The sequence below is a fragment of the Epinephelus fuscoguttatus genome, linkage group LG9 (genome assembly GCF_011397635.1).
Source record: "Epinephelus fuscoguttatus linkage group LG9, E.fuscoguttatus.final_Chr_v1".
Taxonomy (NCBI): Eukaryota; Metazoa; Chordata; class Actinopteri; order Perciformes; family Serranidae; genus Epinephelus; species Epinephelus fuscoguttatus.
This window is the reverse complement of record NC_064760.1, coordinates 22680688-22705078: the sequence shown is the minus strand read 5'-3', so window position 1 is coordinate 22705078 and position 24391 is coordinate 22680688. Positions and strand designations below refer to the sequence as shown.

Sequence of the window (24391 nt, the reverse complement as noted above, 5' to 3'; positions counted from 1 at the left end):
CTGACGCCTGATGAAGGTCTAGTACTGAATTGTCACAATAAATTTATTTTTTTACAAGTTAGAAATTTGTCTGCAAATTCCGTTCATTACAAATGTGACACACAAGCTTACAGTAATGCCGTACATACGGTAGTTAACATGCATCATTAATAGTAGTTAAGTATGTGGGAACCAGGGGCTGATTCACAAATCTTCCTAGTACAAAGAGCTGCTCCTGGTGACAAAATTCTAAAAAAAAATTATTCAAATTTCCCCTTAAAGTTAAGACAAGGTCCTGGTAAAGATAAAAGTTACTCACAAAGCATCTTAGACCTTAAGAGAGCTCCTACGGTGACAAACTGTTAGGAGCAGGGAGGAGGACTTTTAAAAGGCTTGAGTTTCTTCAGCGACAAAGAAAATGGTGGAAACACAAAGAGGTCGGAGGAATATTCTCCAAACAATAACAGTGAGGAAATGAATGCTACAGATTTGTGTGTATTTCCCGTCCGATGCAATAAAGCTATAACGCTAGACACAAAGTGATCACAACACCAAGATATCTGGAAAACTGGGAAAATGCAACAGTGCAGCAGTGATGACTTGGGTCTGTCTCAACCTTCCATCAGCAGAGTGATCACACTAACACTGACAACATTTTCATAGTCAGCAGTTCGTTTCATTTCCACTGGGTGCCCTTACACTTTGCAGGCTCACATAGGGGTGTGTCTGTGACAACCCATCAATTACTGTCCCTTCCATACTCAGAGTTGCTCTGAGACCTTTCCTAAATTACTCCTACGTTAGGACTCCTTACTAAAATTGATGAGGCTACGTTCGGAGCTCTCTGAGAGTGTTCTCCGAATGTTTGTGAACACAGCCCCAGGACGTCCTGAAGGCTGTGTACTTTTGGTAAACCGCAAGGATGTGTTCAAACAGGTTAATGAAGTTAGAGTTCAGTCGAAAAATGTTCTGGTGAAAGATTTGGACAATTTTCAAAGTTTTTTTTTAGATCAGATTTTAATATTGTATTGAGCCACAGGGCAAACCCCAAGCCTTCAGCAGGTTAGTAACAAGTTTTACTGCGTCATTCCTGTTACATGGAAAATGACACTGCGTCTGCATCACAGGCTCTGATCATTGTTGTATGGAAATTAAAACTGTATTGACATTTTGCATCATGAGAGCTGCTTCTTTTTTAAAATTAAATTAAAACTGATTCCTCTTTTCCCTTTACCCTTTCATTATGCTTTTCTAATGGATTGTTTTTACAACTTGATGTTATTTCCTACATACACACATAAACCTACAGTAGCCTATAGACAAATCCAGTGCTCAGAAAAGCAGCAATTTCAGATTGTTTTCTTCACAACATCAAAATGCCAAAGAGCTGCTGGGTGACTGGCAAGCTCATTATAATCCCAGGCTTGGCCAGTTTTAAGTAGTCTACTCACACTTTAATCATTTTTTAAGCTAGCACGAAGGTAATGGTACCATAACCTTAGGCATGATTCAAGGCTGATCAGGGAGAGGTTTCCGTTGAATTTGCCTCTAGTCACCAGAAAAGGCTTAAAAATAATTGAATGCCTCATTTCTTCATTAAAAATGTAGCTGAAGGCTGTGACATTAACCAGAAAGGATGAAAAACCATAGCTCACTTAAGATTTTGCAGTGTACACACACAACAGAGTACAGATCAAACAAAGTTGGCGGTGAGCTCGTGACTTCACGTTGACTTCAATAATACATGCTTATCTGTGTTTATTATCTACTGCAACCATGTACGGATGTTACTACAAGCAAGCATGGATGCAGGTGGCTGACAGTTACCAGTTCTGCTGTCACTGTCAGCAGGCAGCAGCAGACACTGCGACCTACCACCGCAGTAATGACAGCGCCACAAAGCGGTCTCCAGATTTGTGAATACATCCACACACACCTGTACTTTTCGGATAATTTATCAGATAATGAATCTGCCTTGTATGTGACTATTTGATTAGAATATTAAAAAGAAATTCTCCCCTTAGACCATCCTGACTCTTGCACTCAATTTCATGAACCTGAAATGTTGAAAGTCTGTAATAAAACCATCACAAACTACACATTCACAGGTTTTTAAAGACGGCACACAACATAAAGCTGAACTGGTGCTGAGTGTCTCATGAATGTCACTGCTCATTGAACTCATATCCTTTGCTGTAATTTATTAGCTCCCTCTAAGGTATTCATATTTTTCTGCCAATTTTTTTGCTTTTGTTTGCAACTTGTGTGTATTATGACTGTACACGTAATAAATGTGCACACAACACGAGTGCGAATAGTGTCTCCAGGGCAAGGAGCAGTTAACCTTGATCAAGGTCGTACAGGAAGATTATTTCATTAACAATGTTCAAAACTTTTCTTAAAGCTTAAATGTGTTGTATTGGGATATTATGATTTCCACCATGCCAGATAATGCTTACATATGTTATTGTGTATTATAAATTGACAAATGTAATTGTATGAAATCATATGACAGACCCTGGGTATTGAGGGTTATGTACCTCATTATGTGTGACTGACTATAGAAGGCGCGTGCTCTTTCCTTATACAATAACTTCCTTATACAAGAAGAGACATTTTTGTTGTTATGAGCTATAACTCTGCAGCACATGATTTAAATTATGATGGGGTATGTCTCACAGTCCTTGTGCTCTGCTGCTATTCGCTCTTGAGAACAACAGTGTTGAAGCCAGTCGTTGCTGGTACTGCAAACCCAATTAGAGATGGAAAGAGAGACACAGAGGTCAAACAGGGACAAAGAGGAGGACGGGGAGAGTTAAGCATTACTCAAGTGTATGAGAGTGTGTGTGTGCGTGTTATATTAATCTTGTGTTTGTGGGTGATTAATAGAGTAGAAAGAGTACAGTGCCTTCCTGTGTGAGTGTTATGTGAGTGTGTATTAGTGGGCAAACACTAAAAGGAGTTTCCAGGTTGCTGTGATGTTGCTACCATGAGTCACAGACTCTATTGACAGATATAACCATGCACTACTGATTAATAATATCAGGGATTGTTAATTATTTATCAGAGGAGGGGTGGCTGGGGTGTGACTCCATTTTTTTTTTACCCTGCCTGCAGCTACATATATTTTTCCTTGAACCACCCTGAGTGACTGGCTAAAATGCATGACCCTCCCTTCACCATAAATTAATCATTAGATATTTAAAACTTAACCTCTGGTGTTGGAAAATTACATGTGTTGTGCATACAAGTTAGTTCATGCAAATGTTTTTTTATTGTCCAAATTTGAAATGAGAACTGTAGAATTAGGTGATTTTGATGAAATTTCACTAGTTTAATCTCAGATTTGGTGATTTTTTTTTCAGACTGAAGTGTTTGTCCAACATAATGTGTTCAAGGACCGTCAGAAATGTGAAAATCCAACAATATTTCTGTTATGACAGTTTCTGGCTGTGATAAATGGTGTAAGTTTGGCAATTTTTAAAGAAAACATGCATGTTTTTTAAATTTAGGTAAGTATCTATAAAATATATGGTGGAGTGTGTAAAACTTCTGACTTTCTCAGCTATAAACTTAACCCCCAACATGCCATTTCCCTGTTTTGTTGTCTTTAAGCTTTAAGGTTATCAAAATCTGTTACTATGTTTTCTAATATAACATGGCACATTATTTTTTATAGATCAATTGATGATTTGGTCTGTAAAACATCATAAATCTACTATAAAGTAAGACAAAAAAAATCAGCAAATTCTAAAAATAAAAACATTTAAAAAAATCCATTAAATATGCAGCATTCTTTCTTATAAAATGACCTACAAGATTAATTGATGTCCAAAATGATTGTCGATAATTTTCTTACCATCAACTAATTGATGAATGGACTCATCGTTGCAACTCTTCCAGATGTTATTTGCATAATTTCCCCCCAAAATCCAACCTGACATATTTGATACTTTTGGCAAATTTGGGATCGCGTCAGGAATTTAAAGGAACAGTTCACCCCCAAATCAAAAATACATATTTTCCTCTAACCTGTAGTGCTCAATAGTCAGCATGATTGTTTTGGTGTGAGTTGCTAAGTGTTGGAGATATCAGCAGTAGAGATGTCTGCCTTCTCTCCAGGATAATGGAGAGCACTTGTGGTTCTCAAAGCACCAAAAACATGTATTTGAAAAACTCAACAGCAATGTCTCTTTCCAGACCCCATGACCCAGTTACTCAAGATAATCCACGGACCTTGTTGTGAGCAGTCTCATGGAGGAACTATTTTGTTTCTACTAAAGTACACCTGCCAACCAAATCACTGCACAGGGGGAAGCATGCATCTATTCATGGATGAGAGGCTCTTGCTCCTGACAGCTGGAGACATAAACATTAATGGCATCTTTGCCATTTGCTTAGTAGGTGTAGTTTGGTAGAGGAAAGAAAGAAGAAAAGAAATAGTTACATGTGGTTTTGCTTTTGTTTCTTTTGCACTTTTAGCACCACAAGCCGAGTGGACAGAGAAGACAGACATCTCTACAGCCGATACTTCCAACACTCTGCAACTCACACCAAAACAGACAAGACTGAGAAATAGCATGACAGCAACTTAAACAAATGAACGTTGCATCTTTTATGTGGATGATAAAACAGCCATGTCAGCTGTTTATTTATATTGTCAGCAGTTTTCAGTGAGATATACAGGCACAGTTTACTTTTAATGTGCAGAGTGCCGATTCAACATGAGCCACAGACGGAGACAGCTGTCTTAACTTTTCTTTTCTTCAGAGCCAGGCTGCAGTCACCATACAGGGGTGTAAGGTCACAAGAGAGGGTTGTGTATCCATACTCAGCTTCATTATCTAAACATCTGTTTCATGTTCGACTCCCTGTGTGTACATAACCATGTGCACACATGTGTACATCCACATGTGTGCACAGTCATGCAGAGTTAAAAAGATTCTGCATTGATTTTCTGCTGACTGCTGGGCAGAACAGAGGAACACAGAGAGAGAGAGAAGGAAGATGGGAAGACAAGAACAAAGGAAGAAGGAAGGAAATGAGAGGGAATAGAGGAGACAAGAGAAGGCGTGGCCTTGAGTGTTTTGAATAGAGGTGAGAGGCCGAGCTTCAGGGAGGGTGTGTGGTCAGCTGCAGGTCGTGATTGGTGGAAACACAAATGGGAGACTTTCCATCTGGGAGAAGTCATGTGCAACTCTGACGGAAACACTGTTAACACGCACTCACACGCAAACCAAAATACTTGAAGTGACACAGGAGGTAGCGACAACAATAAAAGAGACCCGATAATGTTGGTGCCAGCTGACACATCACAAGCAAATGAACATGCCTGACGTGAATGTAAACAAACACAGCTCCCAGTCACAGCACACACTGTTTCCTCAGCTGAGACAAATAGAGGCCCCGACCACGCTGAGGCTGTCAGCTACCAAAACTGTTCCGCTCATTTGTTCCAGGAACACAACCCTACATTAGTACTTTCTCAGAAAATGAGTTGTGTAACCTCAGCACAGACTGTTATAGGGGACGGCTGCTGGATGCCGTCAAAAAGGAAAAGACTCATTTGTGAGCTAAACTTGTGACTAATAAAATTATCCTCTTCTTGATCACATCATGCTGAGTTAACATGATGCTTATGTAAGAGACATGCTTGTGTAGATCAGCAACTCAAACACTGACAGACAGAGGAAAAGACAGAAATTGATGTGTTCTTTATGGCTCAGAATCTGACATTGTGTGTTGCACCTTGAACGACCTGGCCATGTTCACGTTACTGTAAAGACTACATTTTGTCATGGCTTCTCAGACAGCTTTAAATACACATATCAGTACATTTGTTGGAGGTTTGTCAGAGACACATACAGCACACAGTTTGAAAGCAAATGAAGCCTCAGAAGTCTCGCCACCAGACAATCAGAGATCTCCGCCTTCTGATAGTCTGGGGAAACTCCTTTCTAAAGTGTGTTAAACACACCGGCGAAAACGGCCGGCAACAAAGCAACGCCTCTTGCATTTTTGAAAAGGACACGCCTTCTCGGAAATGTGCGCTCCCCCTTTTCTCGTCCGCAAGGAAACAAACACACAGAGAGCTTGAAAATGGATGCCGAGACATTTAACTCCGTTTTATCAAACGTGTGCTCATCCGTGAAGAAAATATTTTTCCAGCGGATGTCTTAGTTACAACATTATTGAGCTAACTGGAGTAGTTTCATGTCGTATCCAACAACGGGAGGCTTTTAACAGATGACGTCCTGTTATTAGCTTTGCTGCTAGCGTTAGCTGTCCTTGTCAGCTGCAACCACTGATGCTTACTAGACATCGTGATTTCCTAAAACTGAATAAATACCACACATAGCAACACAAAACTGCTTTGCTAGCTCAATCATGTTGTAACTAAGATATCCGCTGGAAAAGATACTTTTTTCACGGACCGTTTAATGAGTTATTACCTACTACAGACCCCGCTAACGGCCAACAGGGCTAACAGCTAACGGTTAGCCCAGCTAAACGTGCACACAGAAATAGTAATGTCTGTTCAATCATTGTGTTTATAGACTTTACAAACATCGGATTAGTCCAAACGATGATACAGTGATGTGAAAAATGTGATATATAGGCTATATATATATATATATATATATATATATATATATATATATATATATAGCTAAAAGCTCTGCTGGTTTTCTACCCGGAAGTATTTGTAAACAACAAGGCGATTGCCTCTATAGTCCAGCCGGACGGATGAGTCATGGTCTTGTAAAAGATTATGTTTGTTTCTTTTAGTTGGCGAGAATGTGTCGCCGCAAAGGAGACAAACATCCACTGAACTTTGACGGCGTTTTCTGCGAGCACGCTGAGCCATTTTGTACCGCTACACGTGTTTCTAGTGGGACTATGTTTACAAGCACAAGAGTTCAGCGAGCCACCGAAGGACCGCCCTGCAGATTTACTATTGGTTCTGCAAAGTAGGGAGTTTTTTTAAACTCTGAAATTGTATCCACCCATCTAAACACAAAATCAGGGAGAAATAAAAAATAATAAAATAAAATAAAAGTCATCAGTCTTTAGTTAAGCAAAGCATCTAAAGACTGACTTGTGAGTCTACAGAAGTATTAAATGACCATCTAATCCAGGGACGTTGTATGCCACATACAGTCACAATAACCAGTATATTAACAACCAATCTTTCCCTTTCTTTTTGTGTAAAAAAGTCTATTCTGGAAACAGTCATCCATTTACATAACAGATGATGAACAGCCTGATATATCTTAAGAAAAATAAGTGCAATTTCAATAGTATGTCTCAGCTTTTCCACATTCAGTCTGTCTACTACTCACTGTCATTACATGTGCATTTTTTGGTACATTTCAACTCCTGTGACTGAAGTTTGCAATGCTTTATCATCTGGGTTCCACCCATATTGTTTAAAGATAGAAGTCTGACACAGATTCTTTTCTACTGAAACTGCTGACTGGCTATATTTTGCACAATGTTAAATATCTTAAATATTACCACAATATGTGTGCATTGTTTGCTCAGAAAACTGTATTTAGGGTAGAAAAGACCCCTCGAGCAGGATTTAACATAAAGTAGGCCACTCACTTGCTCCTGAGACCTCTTAGCCTTCACAAGTGCATCACTATGAGATGTGCAAAATCATCCAGTGGGCCAGAATCGACCCTTTGGCGGGCCAGTACTAGCCCACAGGTTGCATGTTTGACACCCCTGAACTAAATCAGACAACAAAGCTGCTGAACACAGTCCATTCAAGATGCGAGCTATTATCTTCTTTTTCTCCCTCAGTCTTATATTTTTCTTTTTCTACAAAGTGAGGACAGACTTAAACAGCAATCAAAATACACGTCACTGGACAAAACCTCATCTGTCAAAACAGTGAGAACTGGCACAAAGACACGTGATTCTCCTCAGAGCATCAAAACCAGAAAAGGCAAAGTGATACTGTAACACACTTCCCTGTAATGTGTCTCTCTGAGTTGCCATAGGGCAGAGAAAGGTTCTGGGAGACTTTGGCTGTTGGGGGGGCTCATGTGTGGGAGTTTTGGTCAAAAAAATAAAAGGGCAGCAGGTGCTGTTGGAGCTGTTACACTGTCCTCCATCCTGTTTATTGTTTTATTAGTTGTTCAGTTGGGCAGACCCAGGATGCCTGGCTACAATACCGCTTGTGACGTAAACTAGAAACTAGCTTTTCCAGACAGTTTGAAAATTATGATGAGATGTGTTGAGCGACAACATACCACCGTACTCATTAAAGGGGATCATTTCTATCTGCCTGTCATTTCTGGATTTTTGCTTGGGTGACTGACATCTGTGTACCGAACTAGCCTGAAATTAAAGGACCTTGTTTTGAACTTTATTCCGTCCCTGAGTCTGCATTTGAGTCTCTTTTGGTTCAGTGTGATAGCAATACACCACAGATATATATCTACATTTTGTGCTACTGATTTTCACGATATCACCCGGGTGATATCTCGTTTCATGAGTAAATATCAGTATCATATTTATTTATAGTCTTCTTGGTTAATCAGTGGGAATCTGTCTTTCTCTGCTTCCTGTTGGTTGTGTGTCTTACCGTGAGCGAGGTGAAGGTCAGGCAGATGCCTCCGAAGCCGTTCAGGGAGAGAGCCAAGAAAATGAGCGCTGACAGAACTGCGGAGAAAAACAGAAACACGGAAGAGTTTGAGCCAAAATCAACTCTCTCAGGAAAAGGCCGGAGGATACGTCTTCCACCTCGTCCCCCAAAAGACCAACCAGATGTTGCTAGATGATCAAACAGACATAGTTTATCTGAAGCATATTGAGGTCCTTATAAAGTGAATGTAACAGTTGGCACAGGAGCTCAGTAAACATGCTGCAGGAATTAAAATATTGCATTTCAAGGTAGCACACAGGCACTTCGTGGTGTGTATTTTACACCATGTGTGTGGTGTGAAAGGAAGCTGACTATCTGCCATTATCTAGAACCTGATCCAATTTCGGTTGCGCTTATTCCACCTGACACTTCACAGCCACGACCAGAGGCCATCGGTGAGATATAATAGCTACAAGGCTAGTTGTAAAAGAAGGAATGTATAGATCATTTGGAGTCTACCCATTTTTACACCTTTGCACACCTGTCCAGTTGCAAATGGTTTAATACTAAGTAACATGCCCTCACTGTCTTGTCCACTGAGGGTTTTTTTACTGCTTAAAAACTCTCTGAACAGCACCACTGACAGAATGTGTATATGTCATGTGTTATTAGCCAGTCTTGTCTTAGCTGTGAGTACTGTGTTATGTAATACGTGTAAATTAACACATCCTCAGTAACATATGTAAACACTGAGAATGTTGCTCTTCCAGATGAACGGCTGGCCTTGTAATCTTTAAGTAAATCAAGATCTCGGGTGGTGTGCTTCCAGCTGTCACTTAAAACTTAAACTGAAAGATAGATGCAAGAGATAGTGTTCTTACGTCACACTGATGTCTGGCACGTGTTTTATTTAGAGCCTGTGTTTGTACTCACCATGAGGGTCATAGGCAGACACGGCCATCATAGCACAGGACAGAGCGAAACACGAACTGTAACAAAAGAACGACATTTTAAATTCTTTCGTGCTTCTTTCATATAATTTCTTCACAAAGTCAAATATAAATAATTAGTACAAACGATGACACACTCATAGAAACTCATCACTCATTACACAAATACTGCAGAGTAACTAATGCTTGGTGACTCAGCCCGTCATGTCTGTGGGTGTAAATGTCTTGAGTCATACAACTGCCACACTATTCAGTGAAAGTGTGATTCACATGAGCTCAGACACAGTTTAATGTGGCCAGCAGATGTTTATATACCCAGATAAGTTACACAATATTTTCATACAAGAATAAAATTAAAAGTATGATACACAGTACAGCGGTTAAATCGTTGGCTATCTGCCAAAGACTGAAACTGTCGGTTGTTTAACAGCCTGCAGCTCCAGATAAACTTCTCTTTTTCCATATCTATCAGCGTTCAGCGTATTATCAAAGCACTGGGCTACTCAGTTTAATAGCTGCTGAAACTGTGAATGAGAAAGAGAAAGGGCGTGTGTGTGTATGTGTGTGTGTGTATGTGTGTTCATAATGCATGCCTGTGCATGTCCGTGCAGATACTACCAGTAATTCCTCTGTATTCTGGCAGTACCATTGTGTTCACGTGTGTCCACACCCAGTGAGAAAGAATTTCACTACTCACTATAAAAACAATGTGAACACACTCCACTGCTCCACCTTCATTTATTGATTTACACACTAAGAAAACCATTTTTGGAATGTGATCTGTTTACTTTTTGTTTTACTATGACCCTTGTATTTGAGGACATTCACTCCAGATTGTTATTATCATAACAATGATAAAGGAAAATATGAAGTCAAGCCTCCAAATAAGACGTTCCACTCGGAAAATCTGTATTTCAAAAAAGAGATTTAGGTTTTTGGGAATTATACTAAACACAAAAAGACACTTGACACTTTAACCAAGTCAACCCCCAGCAGATGTGCATTCCATTACAAATGGGACAGTCTGCGTTAAAACCATTACCTGCCCATCAGGCGAATTGGGCGCGGCCCAAACTTGTCCATCAGGATACCGAGCGGTAGAGTGGTGGCGCTGAGCAAGAAGGAGCCAATGGTGAAGCCCAGATTCAGCATCTCCTCCTGGTCCACACAGCTGAGCCACTCCTCCACCTCACCGCTGGAGGAGTTGCCCAAGGACACGACCACAGACTCATTCACTGTGGGAAAGAAATAAGAAGGGTGAGTAAGGAAATTATTGCAAAAAATAGGTCCCTCTCAAGCCTCTAAAAATAATCAGTTACAGCTGGTGTTGATATGCAATCATAGACAAGGAGTTTGAAAACAGACACTGATCCAAACTGAGGGATCACAAACTATAAAGGTCGGAAACCACTGACATTGGCTTCACCTCATTACGTCACAGACTCTAAGTACAGTGTGTGTAAAAAAAAAAAAAAAAAAAGATTATTGCAAAGGCAACCGAAGAATAACTAAAAAAAAACAACAATGCGGTAAGCCTTCCTTTTGACAGATACTGGGCTTAATAAAGTTGTCAAAGTAAAGAAATGAGCATAAAGCTATGATGCTACACTAAACATGGAAAAATGTAATGTTTTTAAGGTTATATGGAGTATCTATAAACAAATCCATCATCCTTTGGGTTGCCAAAAACTCATTCACTGGCAAAGAAGCGTTCAGTGTGTTACAATACATGGTGACATTACAAATGTTCGAGGTCAATTAGACCCCAGAAGATAAACAAAAATAAAACTCCAATGGGATAAATAGACTAATTTGTGATATGGGGAAAAAAACAGAGGAAAGTGCATAATTTTCTGTAGCAGAGGTCTGAAATATGTCATTAGTTAAAGATATATATTTACAAGCAATTTTCATAAAGTTGTGAGAAGCCATGACGTTTCAATGTTGAGTATGTTTTTGGAGCTGTGTAAGAGAAACAAACAAACAAATTAGGGTTAAAGGTAGAGTCAGCAACTCTAGAGAAAGATTGTTGACATTTAAACTCATCACCCAAACAAATGCACCAAAATACGATGTCATCACTTCAAGAGCAAAGGCTTTGAAAGTTGTCACAGTAGTTGGTCGTGCAACTGTACATTTCACTTTAACAGGGAAGACTGGCTGAGCAGTTTCGCCCGTCCAGACATTTCTACAACCCTTCATGAAGAGACAACTGGGACATTCGCATGGCCTTTTAATTAAGGTCACCACACTAGGGAAAAAAGAGGCTTTTTGCCGCAGCGTGTGGACGAACATGAGAGAGCGCTGTAAAAGTTAAAAGAAGTCCCATGGAAAGGGTGACAACCGCAGGGCCAACAAAGCGATATAGAATAATGTCTTCATGGAGGTAAGCGACGGCAATAATTAGAGTACACAACCATAATGTTTGACTGTGTTTGTACTGTTGGCAGGCAGCCTACTTTTCTGATAATGTTTCTGCTATAACACTCGTTGATTTCGTGCTTACAGAATACCTAATTTACACACCCCCTGACGTTTCAAAGCACATTGCAATAATTAGCCATTTAACATAAACACCTCTGTGCATGATCACAGCTTGGCCATCTACGGAAGCAAGTATAAACAAAGCTTTACACGTCCCTGGCCTTTTTTCTGTCCCATGCACGAGCACAAACGCCCCCTGCTGCTGACTGGCTGAAATAGTGTTGTATAGTTCGGCCCTAGCCGATTTATTTGCTTCCGATTTACAGAGTCATGGCACTCTATGAACACCTTATTTTTCTGAGACAATATTTGCTAAATTTGACGAAGTGTGTTGCGTTAAAATCGCTGACTGCACCTTTACGTGAAGGAGAGCTGGTGTAGTTACCTGAGCACAGGTGGGAGTAGAAGCCTTCCCTTTTCAGCATGATAAGTAGGGAGCCCCAGCCCAGCAGCACGGCCGAACACAGCAGGTTTTCAATCACTGCTGTCACTGCCATCCACCAGCGCCGCCTGTAGGCCTGGGGGAGAGAGGGCGCCATCGCTGTTGTTCTGTGATGGAAGAGAGGCAAGGAAGAAGGTGAGAGTTAGTATATTATCAAACTAGCATGTTGAGATGTCAGGCCATGTTAGTGGGTACATGACTTTACAGAAACAAACAGAACGGAACCAGGTAACACAAACGACAGCGGGAATTACAGCCGGGGCTAGGTTAGGTTGCGATGCCTGTCCCTGGATCAGCGTTTATACAAATGGACAAAACTGCAAAGTAGGGCTGCAACCAAGGATTACTTTGATTATTGATCAATCTATCAATTATTTTCTTGACTAATCGATTTGTGTTGTCCATCTCAAGTTCCAAGAGCCCAAGGTGGCACCTTCAAATTCCTTGTTTTACCCAATCAACAGTAAAAAATACAAATATATTTAATTTTCTACCAAAGAAAATAAGAAAACAAGCAATTATGCACGTTTTTGGAACCTAAGTTTAAGCTATTTTTGCTTAAAACATGCTCAAACTATTATCTGACTATCAAAGTCTTTTGCTAGTTATATTTTCCATCGATTGAAAAGTCACTGCACCCTTTATACAAACAGCATAAAACAAACAATGATGCATTATAATCACCCTTAAACTCAAAGACAAGCGTTAGATCATTCATGTCCAACCATCTGACTCCAACTTGAGTTTAAAAGGATCCATTTTGAGCTCTGTCCACCTTGATCAACAGAGAAGGGATTTACAAAAGGGCATCTCCTGTTTTTTCCACTAAGTTTCACAAAATAATAAAAACAAAATCTATGATATTTAATGTATTTTAAGTTTCAGTTAAGTTTAAAGTTTAAGTCTACTTCACTGAGGAGACCTGATGGAGCCGCTCCAGACGGGACCTTTTTCTCTCAGTTTGCCTAATGAGCGCCCATGTGACCAGTCATTGTTTTGTAAATCCCCCTTGGGTACCTGACACCTTGCGCTGCATTGTCCTCAGAAATGCACCCACTGAGCAGCTATTTCACTCTCAATTCTGACCGGAGGAAACAATGCTGAGCGCCCGACGTGTCTGCTTTTGTTCTGGAAATAGGGACAGAATCTTAAAAGGGCGACATTTCCATCTGAAAGCTGGATTCAACGAGTCTTTCAATAGCGTGTAACCGCAGTTTAGCTTTGAGGCTAATCTCACTGGGATTACTGGGTCAAAAGTGAGTGTAAACAAACTACACACACACAAAGAGAATACTTATGACTCAGGACTCGACAGAACAAATAAAGTCAAGTTAGTCATGGCCACCTCAACACACGCACACACGCACAGGACAGGTCATTGGTCACTGTCACCTAGGACATTAGTGAGAATCCAGTCGTGATCACTGTGACAGAATAACACACAAACATGCACACACACATCTGGGAAACATTGACACAAGGAACAAAGATCCAAATATAACCAGCTATTCTATTTGGTGGAGCACCAGAGAAGAAGTGGAAAGGAATGGAGGGAGGAAAAGTCTCAGCCACTTGATTTAAAGAGAAGCGTGTGTGTGTGGGGGGGGGGGGGGGTCAGTCAAGGCCTCGAACAGGAAACACTGAGTAGTTCCTAATGAGGGCTTCTCCTCTGCGTGTGTGTGTTGTATTGGCAATGAGGAGGAGATCTAATGGGACAGATTTGACTCTGCGTGTGTCCATGAGTCTGCGTATGTGCTCGTGACGCGTGCATGTAATGCGATTATTCATAGCCCACTGAACTGCCTTTGTGCTGAAAAGGAAGTTTGAAAAGGGGGGATTTCTATGTAACTGACACCCCATGCTGAAAACCCCATACACACACACACGCTCCCCAACTCTTAACAATGAGGCGACAGAACAAAATGGAGCTCATTCACTCAGTCCCGTAGGTGTATAATCCACATATCAACCTGTTAATTAAATTACAAGAGCATATATGTGGAAAAGAGGGTAACTTTTTGCCAATTAGTAACTTAAAGCAGGGCTAAAACTATAACGGTTCAGAGTATAGAGTGCTGATTATTGCAAAGTTGGTGTGCACATACAAGGAATTTGCTCTGGTGTATTGGTGCGTAACATAAACAAGAAATTAAAAATAAAAACAAGGACAACTAATGACTGTTTTGTAATCGATTTATCTTCTTGATAAATCGTCCAGCCTATAAAGCAGCAGAAAACCTTCAAAAATGGTCATCGCAACTTCCTACAGCCTAATGCGTCCTTTTATAAAAGTTTTGTTTCGTCCGACCAACAGTCCAAAACTCCAGAATATTCAATTCACTGTAACATAAGACCAAGAAAAGAAGTAAATTCTCACATTAGAGAAGCAGAAACTGTCCAGCTGATGGTATTTATGCTTGAAGCAGCAAGACAGATCAGCACAGCTTCAGGGCCCATGTCTCATCCAAAAAGTTGCATTTGAACACACCGCAAAGACTAAAGCCAAGGCCAAGTAGCAGGTGCGTTCTGCGCCTGCACGCAAGAAAATAACTCCATAGCAGCGGGTGCCAGTACTCTTTGTGCAAAAAGGAAAACTGGAAGTTAGCCAGTGACCACATTAATGACACAACCCGATATTTACCGTCAGGCAGTGAACAATAACACAGTTCCTGCAAAAGAGCCAAATGGCTAAAAAATAATACCTAAGATAGCTAGCTTGCTTTGATCTCTTTGTTCATTTCATCGCTTTTGTTACCTACTTTTTTCTTCTCGTGCCAATCACAGTGATTTCATTTACTGATAGGTTCTGCGTCTCAGGTGGTGATTCAACACACTGAGTCATTCGAAAAAGCCAACAAGGGCTGGCTAGTTCCGACAGTGTGGGATATACTGCAAAAACTAGGGCGACAGACGCTCACCGACGACCCAACTTTGGCCAACAGCCGACTGTCAGCTTGGTGTTCGGTCGCTTGTTTGCTTCCTCCATCAAAATCCTCTTTTGTCTTTTCGCCTCTGCCCTGATGTCTGTTACTGAGAATACCTAGCTAGCTATTTTTTTTTTAAATTTTTACTTTAAACCGCCAACCAACATGTTAAACGAAAATCCCACACAACAACATGAAAACCAGCACCAAACAGCCGAGCTAGCTGGTGCCGTGAAGCATTTTGTTCTGGTGATCCGCCCCACATATCGCAGGAACAGGCGTGGGAATGTGGGAATGACGGAGGTGCCACTCTCCCTATTACAAGTCAGTGTGTCATCAAAATAATGTTGAAGCCGTTATTTAAAAGTAAAAAGTTTCATAATGTTGCTTTAAGCACACAACTATCTCAGAACTGTCCACATTGTAGACATAAAATGTTAAAAATGACTTGTTAATGTGTTAATCCATCAGAACGGACACAGCGACCATTCTGTCAAACATGAACTGACACACTCCATTAAAGGCCTAAGTATAGAGCCTACTGTCACATGGACTGGATTTACGGTGCTGTGACTGCAACTCACAATAAACATCTCACACACTCATTGCTCGGGAGACAATGTTGTTAATGCAACACAGAGTCATGCCTCCTTGGTGTCACGACGACAACAGACCACGTGTGTTTATGTGAGAATGGTATCAGTTGCTCCTCAGTGTGTATTTGAGCTCAGGTTATAAAGCCACGAGGACTGATGCAAGACACTAAAGTCATTCAAGTTCAATACAACCATCTGGCCTGCTGCCACTTATAGTTTCCACACATTCTTCCTCCTCCCTGTTTTCCCGCCAGTTTGCGCTGCTTGTCAGGGCAGCAGTTATTTGGTAGCTGCAAGATGTCATTAAGGCGTGTCCTGGTGTTGATACGCGGGAAAGGTCAACACTCAACAAAGACTTGCAAACAAGCTAAAACACAAAAAGGCAAAGACTATTTGGGGTTGGCACGCAGTTGTGAGGCCTTGTCATAACACTGTGAAGTGTGTGTGTGAAGAGCAGGTGAAGACTGTACTGAGCTGAACACCAAATAAGGAAACTGCTTCCTGAAATACCTGAGCACAAGCAGCTGATGCAATGTTGCCATGACTAAAAGTCTGTTGCTCCCATAGAGAGGTTTGGTATTTATAGCAGAGGAGGTTATATTGTGTTATATTTTGTAGTATTATTATAATTATTTTAAAAACCTTTTCCTCTGCTTCTGTATTAAACTTTAAGCTGACCATGACACATTCAAGTGATCACATGTCCTGCTTTCTTTCATGTCTCTGTGTTGATGCTCCCACTCAGCCCTGCTCTTTTTTTCCCCGCAGGGATGTTTCTGACCTTGACCGGCCGTGTTTATGCACCTCTGCCGGACATAAAGGACCGCAGGCCAAACTCTTTATCCTCACAAGTCCCCAACAAAATAAACCACGCACCCTTGGAGCCTCTGTTCCCCGAGGCGTCCACAAACGCAACCCCCGAGGCTGCCCAGGCGGCGAGCAGCTGTCTCTCCGCGGGCATGACCTCAGCCCGGGGTCCGGTTACCGGAACGGCGGGGCGGCCGCTGAAAAGACCCGTCCCGGAGCTAGTCTGCTGCCGCGTTCATGTGCTGTCCCAAAAGTCGGAATTGTGAGCACAGCGCACAAGAAAGACCCTCAAGAGGCGCCGTAGGGAGTTTCCAATAGGGCTCTCTATCAGAAAGCCTGCAAGGAAAACTTCTCTCATGTGCCCAAAAGTTGCTGTTTCCCATGATACCACACATACCTACAGGTGACAGTGAAGGAGGCAGAAAGAGTCATGAAATCACTGACAAGAACATGTGGAAAAAGTTACTCATGGTTGTGCTGTTTTAATTGATTAATCGATTAAAAGAAAATGAATTGCCAGCATTTCTAATAACTGAATAATTATTTGACTGATTTAAGAGGCAAAAACTGCCACAACACACCCCAAGATTGGCAGCCCCAGCTTCTCCAGTGTTTTCTAACACTGTACATTAGAGCTGCAACTACCGATTATTTTCATTGTCGACTAATCTGCTGATTATTTCTTCAATTAGTCGACTAATCATTTTATCGAAAAATGTGTTAAAATGTTGAAAAATGTCGGTCTGTCTCTCCCAAACCCCAAAATTATGTCATTTAATGTCTTGTTTCGTACTCACGCCAAAGGGTTTTAGTTCAGAGTGTGTAAAGCTGCCAATATCTGAACGTAACAAGCTGGAATACAAGTATTCTGGGGTACTTTTATAGTACTTTTCTATGAACAATGACTCAAACAGATTAGTCGACTACTAAAGTAGTCACTGATTATTTCAATAGTCGATTAGTCGACTAATCGTTGCAGCCCTACTGTACATTATTTATCATCAAAAACAAGTATTTGAAGATGTCACATTTTGCTCTGCATAAATTGTGATGGACATTTTCACTATTTTCTGAGGAGATATTTTAATCAAGACCAAAAATAACAGTTGCAGTTTATATAACACTTTTTGGCAACGAAACATGGCAGTTTTGGAACATTTTTGTTAATTGATTTTTCAGTTGGTACAGGGAATTTGTGACAATTTTGTTTTTTGTTTTTTGTTTTTTTATATACATTTTTCAATTAATTCATTTGGGGCTGATATTGAGTGTAATCATCTCATTGCTACTGTGTGACTTTAAATTGGTGTATTTTTAAAGTTGCTTTGTGAGTGGACCCCAAGAAGACTAGCAACCAGTTTGTGGAAACTAATGGGGATCCGATTAACATGACATAAGCCTACTTTTTGTCATTATAATTATCGCCACCTCTGTGTCTGAGTGACTTCAAGCAACACACCCCACTTAAACACGTTATACATGCTCCTTTATTTTAAAGTTATTTTCACATTAGAATCATAAAAGGTTTGTATAAAATCTGACTCTGAGGGGTGCCCCTGAAGGCAACAAAGGCCATGTCTTTATCTCACTAACCCAAACATGTCTGCCCACAGCTTCTGGCCAAAACTGTAATTTAACATTTCAATTAGGGTGTGATAAAACGCATGTAGCTGTGTGATTATTATAGGCTTACAAATGGCACAATATACCAAAGCAGGAGTTTACCACTTACAGGAAGATAAACACAGGAGCCACTATAACAGCATGAGCAGCCACACATCTAAATGGTCACTTCCTAGACAGCCCGCTGCTTTCAGGTTATTACTCACCCCTTCTTTTGTGGTTTCTATTGACACTTTCTCTCAGTGTGTGTGTGGGAAAGCCCAAAATATGAAACTTTTTTTTCTATCACACATATTGGCGGGTTTAACACACTGATCACAGAGAGACTTCAGTATGTTGAATTTCCTCTTTGTATTTGACGTCCCAGTTTCATGCCACGTGTGAGTATCCGCAGCCGGTTAGTCCTGCTGCCGCCACTTTACACACACGTAATTATATTTCATTTACACTACTATACTTAATTCACACACACACATAAAAACAATATAGTGAATACTTAAACAAAGAAACTCTTTTACTTACTTTAGTTGAGCGTCTTTTCAGAGAGGAAAAAAATGCTTGAGATGTTGCTCACTGAGTGACAAAAGTAAGGATTAAAGAACTGCTCTAACAGCTGATTATTGTTGTTGTTGTTGTTATTGTTAATTAGTAAGCAGTAAACCCCTGAATTAAACCCTCTCCTTTCCCTGCTTCCTTTCTTCCCTGTCGAGGTTTTAGTGGTAGTCCTTAACAGACTCCACACTACTTTCCCCTCTCTGGTTTCATTACAAACTCCCCCCCTTCTCCTAATTTGACTTCTAATTCCCTCCCTCTTTCAATGGGTGGAGAGAAGTCATTCACCACTTCGCAGGACGACTGTCTTCACTCAGCTCGATGCAAATGTCTCTCATGGAGCCTGCAGCTAAAACTCCTCAGATACAGTGAATATGGCGACTTTAAATGAGGTGTTCATCAGAAATGAAGCTGTAGCTGTAATATGCATATGATTATTAAACAAATAGGCAGTGCTGGGAGGCGAACTGTCTTTTGTTTGAGTAAGAGTAGCACTGTGCTGGTGCTACTCTTACTCAAACAAAAGACAGTGTAGAAACACTCTGTTACAAGTACAAGTCTTGCATTCATACCTCTTAGCACAAAAGTTATGCTACTGTTATATTACTGTTTAGTAATCATGATGCATCAGTTAGTACATTCCTTTAATGTTGCAGCTGCTAGAGATGGGGCTAATTTTAATTACTTGAATACTGTGAAACTTAAGTTAAAAGCTTAGTCCCAATTAAACACCCAGTATGGCTACTGACAATGTCTCAATTAGACACCTGGTCTGGTTGCCAAACAGTTCTTTTTTTTTTTGTATTAGAAGTTCTTCAGAAAGCACGTATGAAGGCAAATCAAATTATATGTCCTTTCCTCAATTACCCTGTGAGTTATTCATACTCCTTTAGTCAGATCAAAATATGTTTCTTAAAAATTAATCCAAGTTGTGAGTACTGTTTTAACAGGGATGAAGTGGTGTTGTGTCAGTATGCTGTGTGCTGTATTCTTAGAGTGCTGTAACTGTCTCTCTCTGATGCACTGCTAGATCAAATAAATTACTTATAATTGATATGATATATGATGCCTAATTTTTAAACAAGTAATTCATACTCGTTTAAATACACAATCTGATCGTGTTTCCCATCTTTGCTGAGCAACAGTTTGGTGTGAAAGGAATTAAAGGCCTGTCCCATATAGACGCCTGTCCTAAATATAGGCCTGTTGAGTTCACGATACACACTTCATCTTTTGGGTTGCTTGTGAATTTCCCCTATGAATCAATATAGTCTTATCTTATAGGCTAAAAGTATATCATTATTTATTTGTTGATTACATCCTGCATTTTTAACTTGAATCTGCAAGGTAACCTAAGTTATCAAATAAATGTAGTGGAGTTAAAAGTACAGTATTTGCCTCTGAATTATAGTGGAGTGGAAGTGGGCCCACAAAGTAGTATAAAATGGAAACAATCAAGGAAAGAACAAGTATCTCAATAGTGTACTTGGTTTCTTTCCACCACTGCAAATACACCTTAAAAAAAAACTTAATCTACATAACCTTTCGGCTGTTATTTCCCTGAAAGTTTATGCTGTATGTGTTGATGGGCATCTACTGGCTGATGCAAATGTCTCCGCTGTTTGTGTATAAATAGTGTTCAAAGCTAAGCAGGAAAAACACATTTAGGTTACCAAAGCAAATTAGCTGAGCGATGCACTCTACAGAAAGACTGCACTGTTACTTTTACTGGTGGTGGTTCTTCTATCTTTTCACTTCAGTGTAAAGTAATAACAGTAATTAACACACAGTCTACCTTTAACTTTGTACAGCACTCTGTCCATACAGAACAATGAATACATATTTGAACTGTGTTCACCATCTCTAAAACGAAAAATCTCCTCACAGATCAAACATGTACTTACAGCTACTTATTCAGTGCAATTATCCATCATGGACATATCTGTATAAGCTGTATGTAGTGTATAAAGTGGTAGTCCATTTACAGTAGGCTCATCTCTCAGCCCAAAAGCCATTAGAATTATGGGACAGTATACCCACTTAGATATTTGTCCAAACAAACAAGAAAATGTACCAATATATTTTTATTGTTGCCTTAAGCAGCAGTTTTCAGTGCTAATACTTGACTCATAACTTAGAGTTACAGCTTTGAATTTAAAGTTGAGGTAAAGTAAAATCTGAGATTTACATTTAAGCACATTATACGTCAGAGAATACTTATTGTAAACATGTATAAAGACCGGGAACCTATATAGTGCTGAATTGTGGAGTTATTATTTTGTATTTTGGGTGGAGCTTAAAGCTTGCTCAATGACGCAGTGGAGCAACCTTTAGCATAACCGCTGCCCCTACACTATAGAAGAACTAAAGGCGTTCTGTAGTGGAGTTTTGGAGTTGTTTGATAGAACAGAAGCTCCCATTCTGTTGCAGACTGAGAGGAATTAGGTTGAGTTTCGGGCAGGTCAGTGTCCTCTAGCTCTGAAATTTAATTCTAGCTCTGGTGGCTCAAACACATATGACTGTACAAGTCCAATACAGCTGCTAGATGAAGCATTCACTGTAGTGCTACAATTAAAAGAGGCTGCAGCGTTCCTGCGAGTGGCCATGGCTTGGGCGCACTCAGCGGACACACCCTCAGCATCTCACAGCCGAGAATACTGCCTCCTTTTACATGATTTTGAAACTTAATTTATATACTTGGTGACTCTTTAAATCATTCAAATTTGGCTGAGGGCATAAGAACACATCTTTCTGTGGTGTGACAAACTAATAACTCATATTACTTTTTGCTTTACTCAGACTTTAAAGGTGCACCGTGGAGTTTTCCCATAAACAACGTTTCTGTTTACATTCACTGTTACTCACCAACGCAAATTGTTTGTACTCTTGAGGCCTAACAAACACGATGAAAACATTTCCTCCCTCAACAAATATTTGCATTTGTCTTGTTTTGTTTTATTGTGTTTTGGCCATGTTTTTCTGCCGGTAGTCTTATTTTTCATGGTGTTTGTGGCTCATCACAGATCACAGACACCTGTTGATGACAGGAAGTGCGCAACAGGCACAATGGAGACGAGTAGCTGCAGACAGATTCCATTTGTAGCGTATACGTGGGCCTCTATGACCCGCGCCCACTACCAGCACAAGACAAACCCACTAACGCAACAGCTATCTGAACACTGCTACAACACCATGTGTAACCAACAGGGCCAAGCATAACAATAATCCATTTCATATTTACTACACAAGAAGACGTGATTCAGCTTATAAGAAGTGAGATGTACCCTAACCACCGGGTTGCGTGGGTATCGGGTTAGCTAAATGCTAATTTAGCATTGTCTTCAGGGCTGATTGTGGACTGACTTGTAGGTTATGGCGGGCAGCTACAGCTGCAGCAATACCTACACAGAGCAATGGGCCTTTCACTCAGTCAGTTTCCGTCTTTAAATCTTTTTCAAAACCTTACTTTCACAAATGTGTTTTTAAGTCTTTTATCATTTTATAGCTCATATTTAACCTGGTGGTCTTTGTTTTACTCTTTTATGTTGTCATCTTTGTACTTTAAGTTGTTAATTTACTTGATTTTTTTTTATTTTTTTTTTTGCAAATCCTTTGTAACCTTTTGAAAAATGCTATATAAATAAACTCTGAAAAAGCATGGGCAGAAATGTATTTTGCGTCAAAAGTGACTTCATGTGTATGAACAAAAACTACAATGTACCCTCATACAATGGTTTGTATGATATCCTGTGACAAAGCACCCCACAACTGAGGTTCCATTCTTAATGTAAAGTTACATAATTAATATAAAGTTACGGAGGTTTGGTTTAGGAAAGTAAAGTTACTGTGGTTAGGTTTAGGGAAAAAACAATGTTCATATGGCTCTGAACACCAGTCTCCTGGGGGATGTCCTGTGTTTCATGACCCATTTACCACTGCAACCTGCCCCCTAACTGGACCACTTGGGACCACCTTTACTCCCATCAGTGCATTGGTCACTTGATTGCCACCTTCCAAAATACATAGAGTTATGCATGAATTACTGGCTCAGCATTTCGTGGGATATGTACGAATTTTGGTGCATTACATTTGTAGGGAAACATAGCACACTTCTCTTTACATGGTGATTTGGTTGGCTGGTGTACTTCAGTAGACAGAAAATAGTTCCTACATGAAACTGCTCACAACAAGGTCTGTGGATTATCTTGAGTAACCAGGTCATGATTTCTGGAAAGAGACATTGCTGCTGAGTTTTTCAGCAGTAATTTTTTGGCATTTTGAGCACCACAAGCCGAGTGCCATCTAGTTCAATTATATTCAAGGCAGAAATCTCTACGGCCAGTGTCTCCAGCACTCAGCAACTCACATTAAAACAATGTAGATTGATAAACAGCACTATAGGTAAGAGGAAATATATACATGTTTGATTTTGGGGTGAACTGTCCCTTTAACTTTCCTGTATGAGCAAAACTTTCTGCTTCCATCTTTATTACTTCCTTGAATTGATAGCTGAGCTCTAATAATTCTCTTGTAATTTCAGGTTTCCAGACAAAAGTATTAGTCCTGCTTATTCATTCACTCCCACAGTGCTCACACCATGAAGGGAAAATCTGCTCCCTGCTGGGCTCTACAGGGAAGTGTCCAGTTTTCCATTTCAAACATACAGCAATTTGCTATGGTCAGTTCCTTACACTCACAGCTTTACAGTTAGTCCTGAAACATTTGTTCCAGCTGCAGGGATAAAATCTCGGAATTCTGGGCCCCCAGTTTCTTAATAAAATAATCCGCTTGGAATTTGTGTGAGCTCTCTCCAGCTGTGGACACCTGGAAATGTCACCTTTAACCCCACCTGCAAACTGCAGTGTTCACGTGCGCAAGTACAAGTCAGGTCAGGTTATACTCAGGTTGACAATGGAGTACTGTACTTACCTCACAGCGGGGACACCTGATAGAAATAGGTGATTATACACAGAGTGGACACAATGCAGAACAGCCCGGGATTAATTAAAACCACTGTGAATCTGAATCTGAATGTGCCAACTGCCATTAGGGCTGAAAGCTGAAAGACACACTAGTAGCTCAGGGTTCTGTTGAAGGTGCTTCAACGAGTGAAAAATAAAGAAATGTTGAGAAATGAGTTGTGAGAATATGAAGATTTATAACATAACATTTTTGCAGTTTTAAAATATGTTTTTCTCCAAATTTCAAGATGCCTTGAGTCTTTGCAGAAGTGCCATTAATACATTACCACTATTGCCTACAGTTCACCCCAAAATCAAAAATACACATTTTTCCTCTTACCTGTCGTGCTATTTATCAGTCTAGATTGTTCTGGTGTGACTTGCCAAGCAGATATCAGCTGTAAAGATGTTTGCTTTCTCTGCAATATAATGAAACTAGATGGCATTCAGTTTGTGGTGCGCAAGAAGAATACATTT

General features: G+C 40.2%; 1 protein-coding gene across 1 annotated transcript in view; it reads right to left on the bottom strand.

Annotated features, from left to right (window-relative positions):
• Positions 1–19160, bottom strand: part of slc43a1a (solute carrier family 43 member 1a) — a 33033-nt gene extending 13873 nt beyond the window's left edge. The window contains exons 1-5 of the mRNA XM_049585760.1: positions 18924–19160; positions 12395–12558; positions 10568–10760; positions 9509–9564; positions 8576–8652 (exon numbers count right to left, since the gene is read on the bottom strand). Coding sequence (XP_049441717.1) covers positions 8576–8652; positions 9509–9564; positions 10568–10760; positions 12395–12548 — 480 coding nt within the window. The 5' untranslated portion in view covers positions 12549–12558; positions 18924–19160. The remainder of the gene's footprint in view (positions 1–8575; positions 8653–9508; positions 9565–10567; positions 10761–12394; positions 12559–18923) is intronic.
• Positions 19161–24391: the final 5231 nt, after the last annotated feature.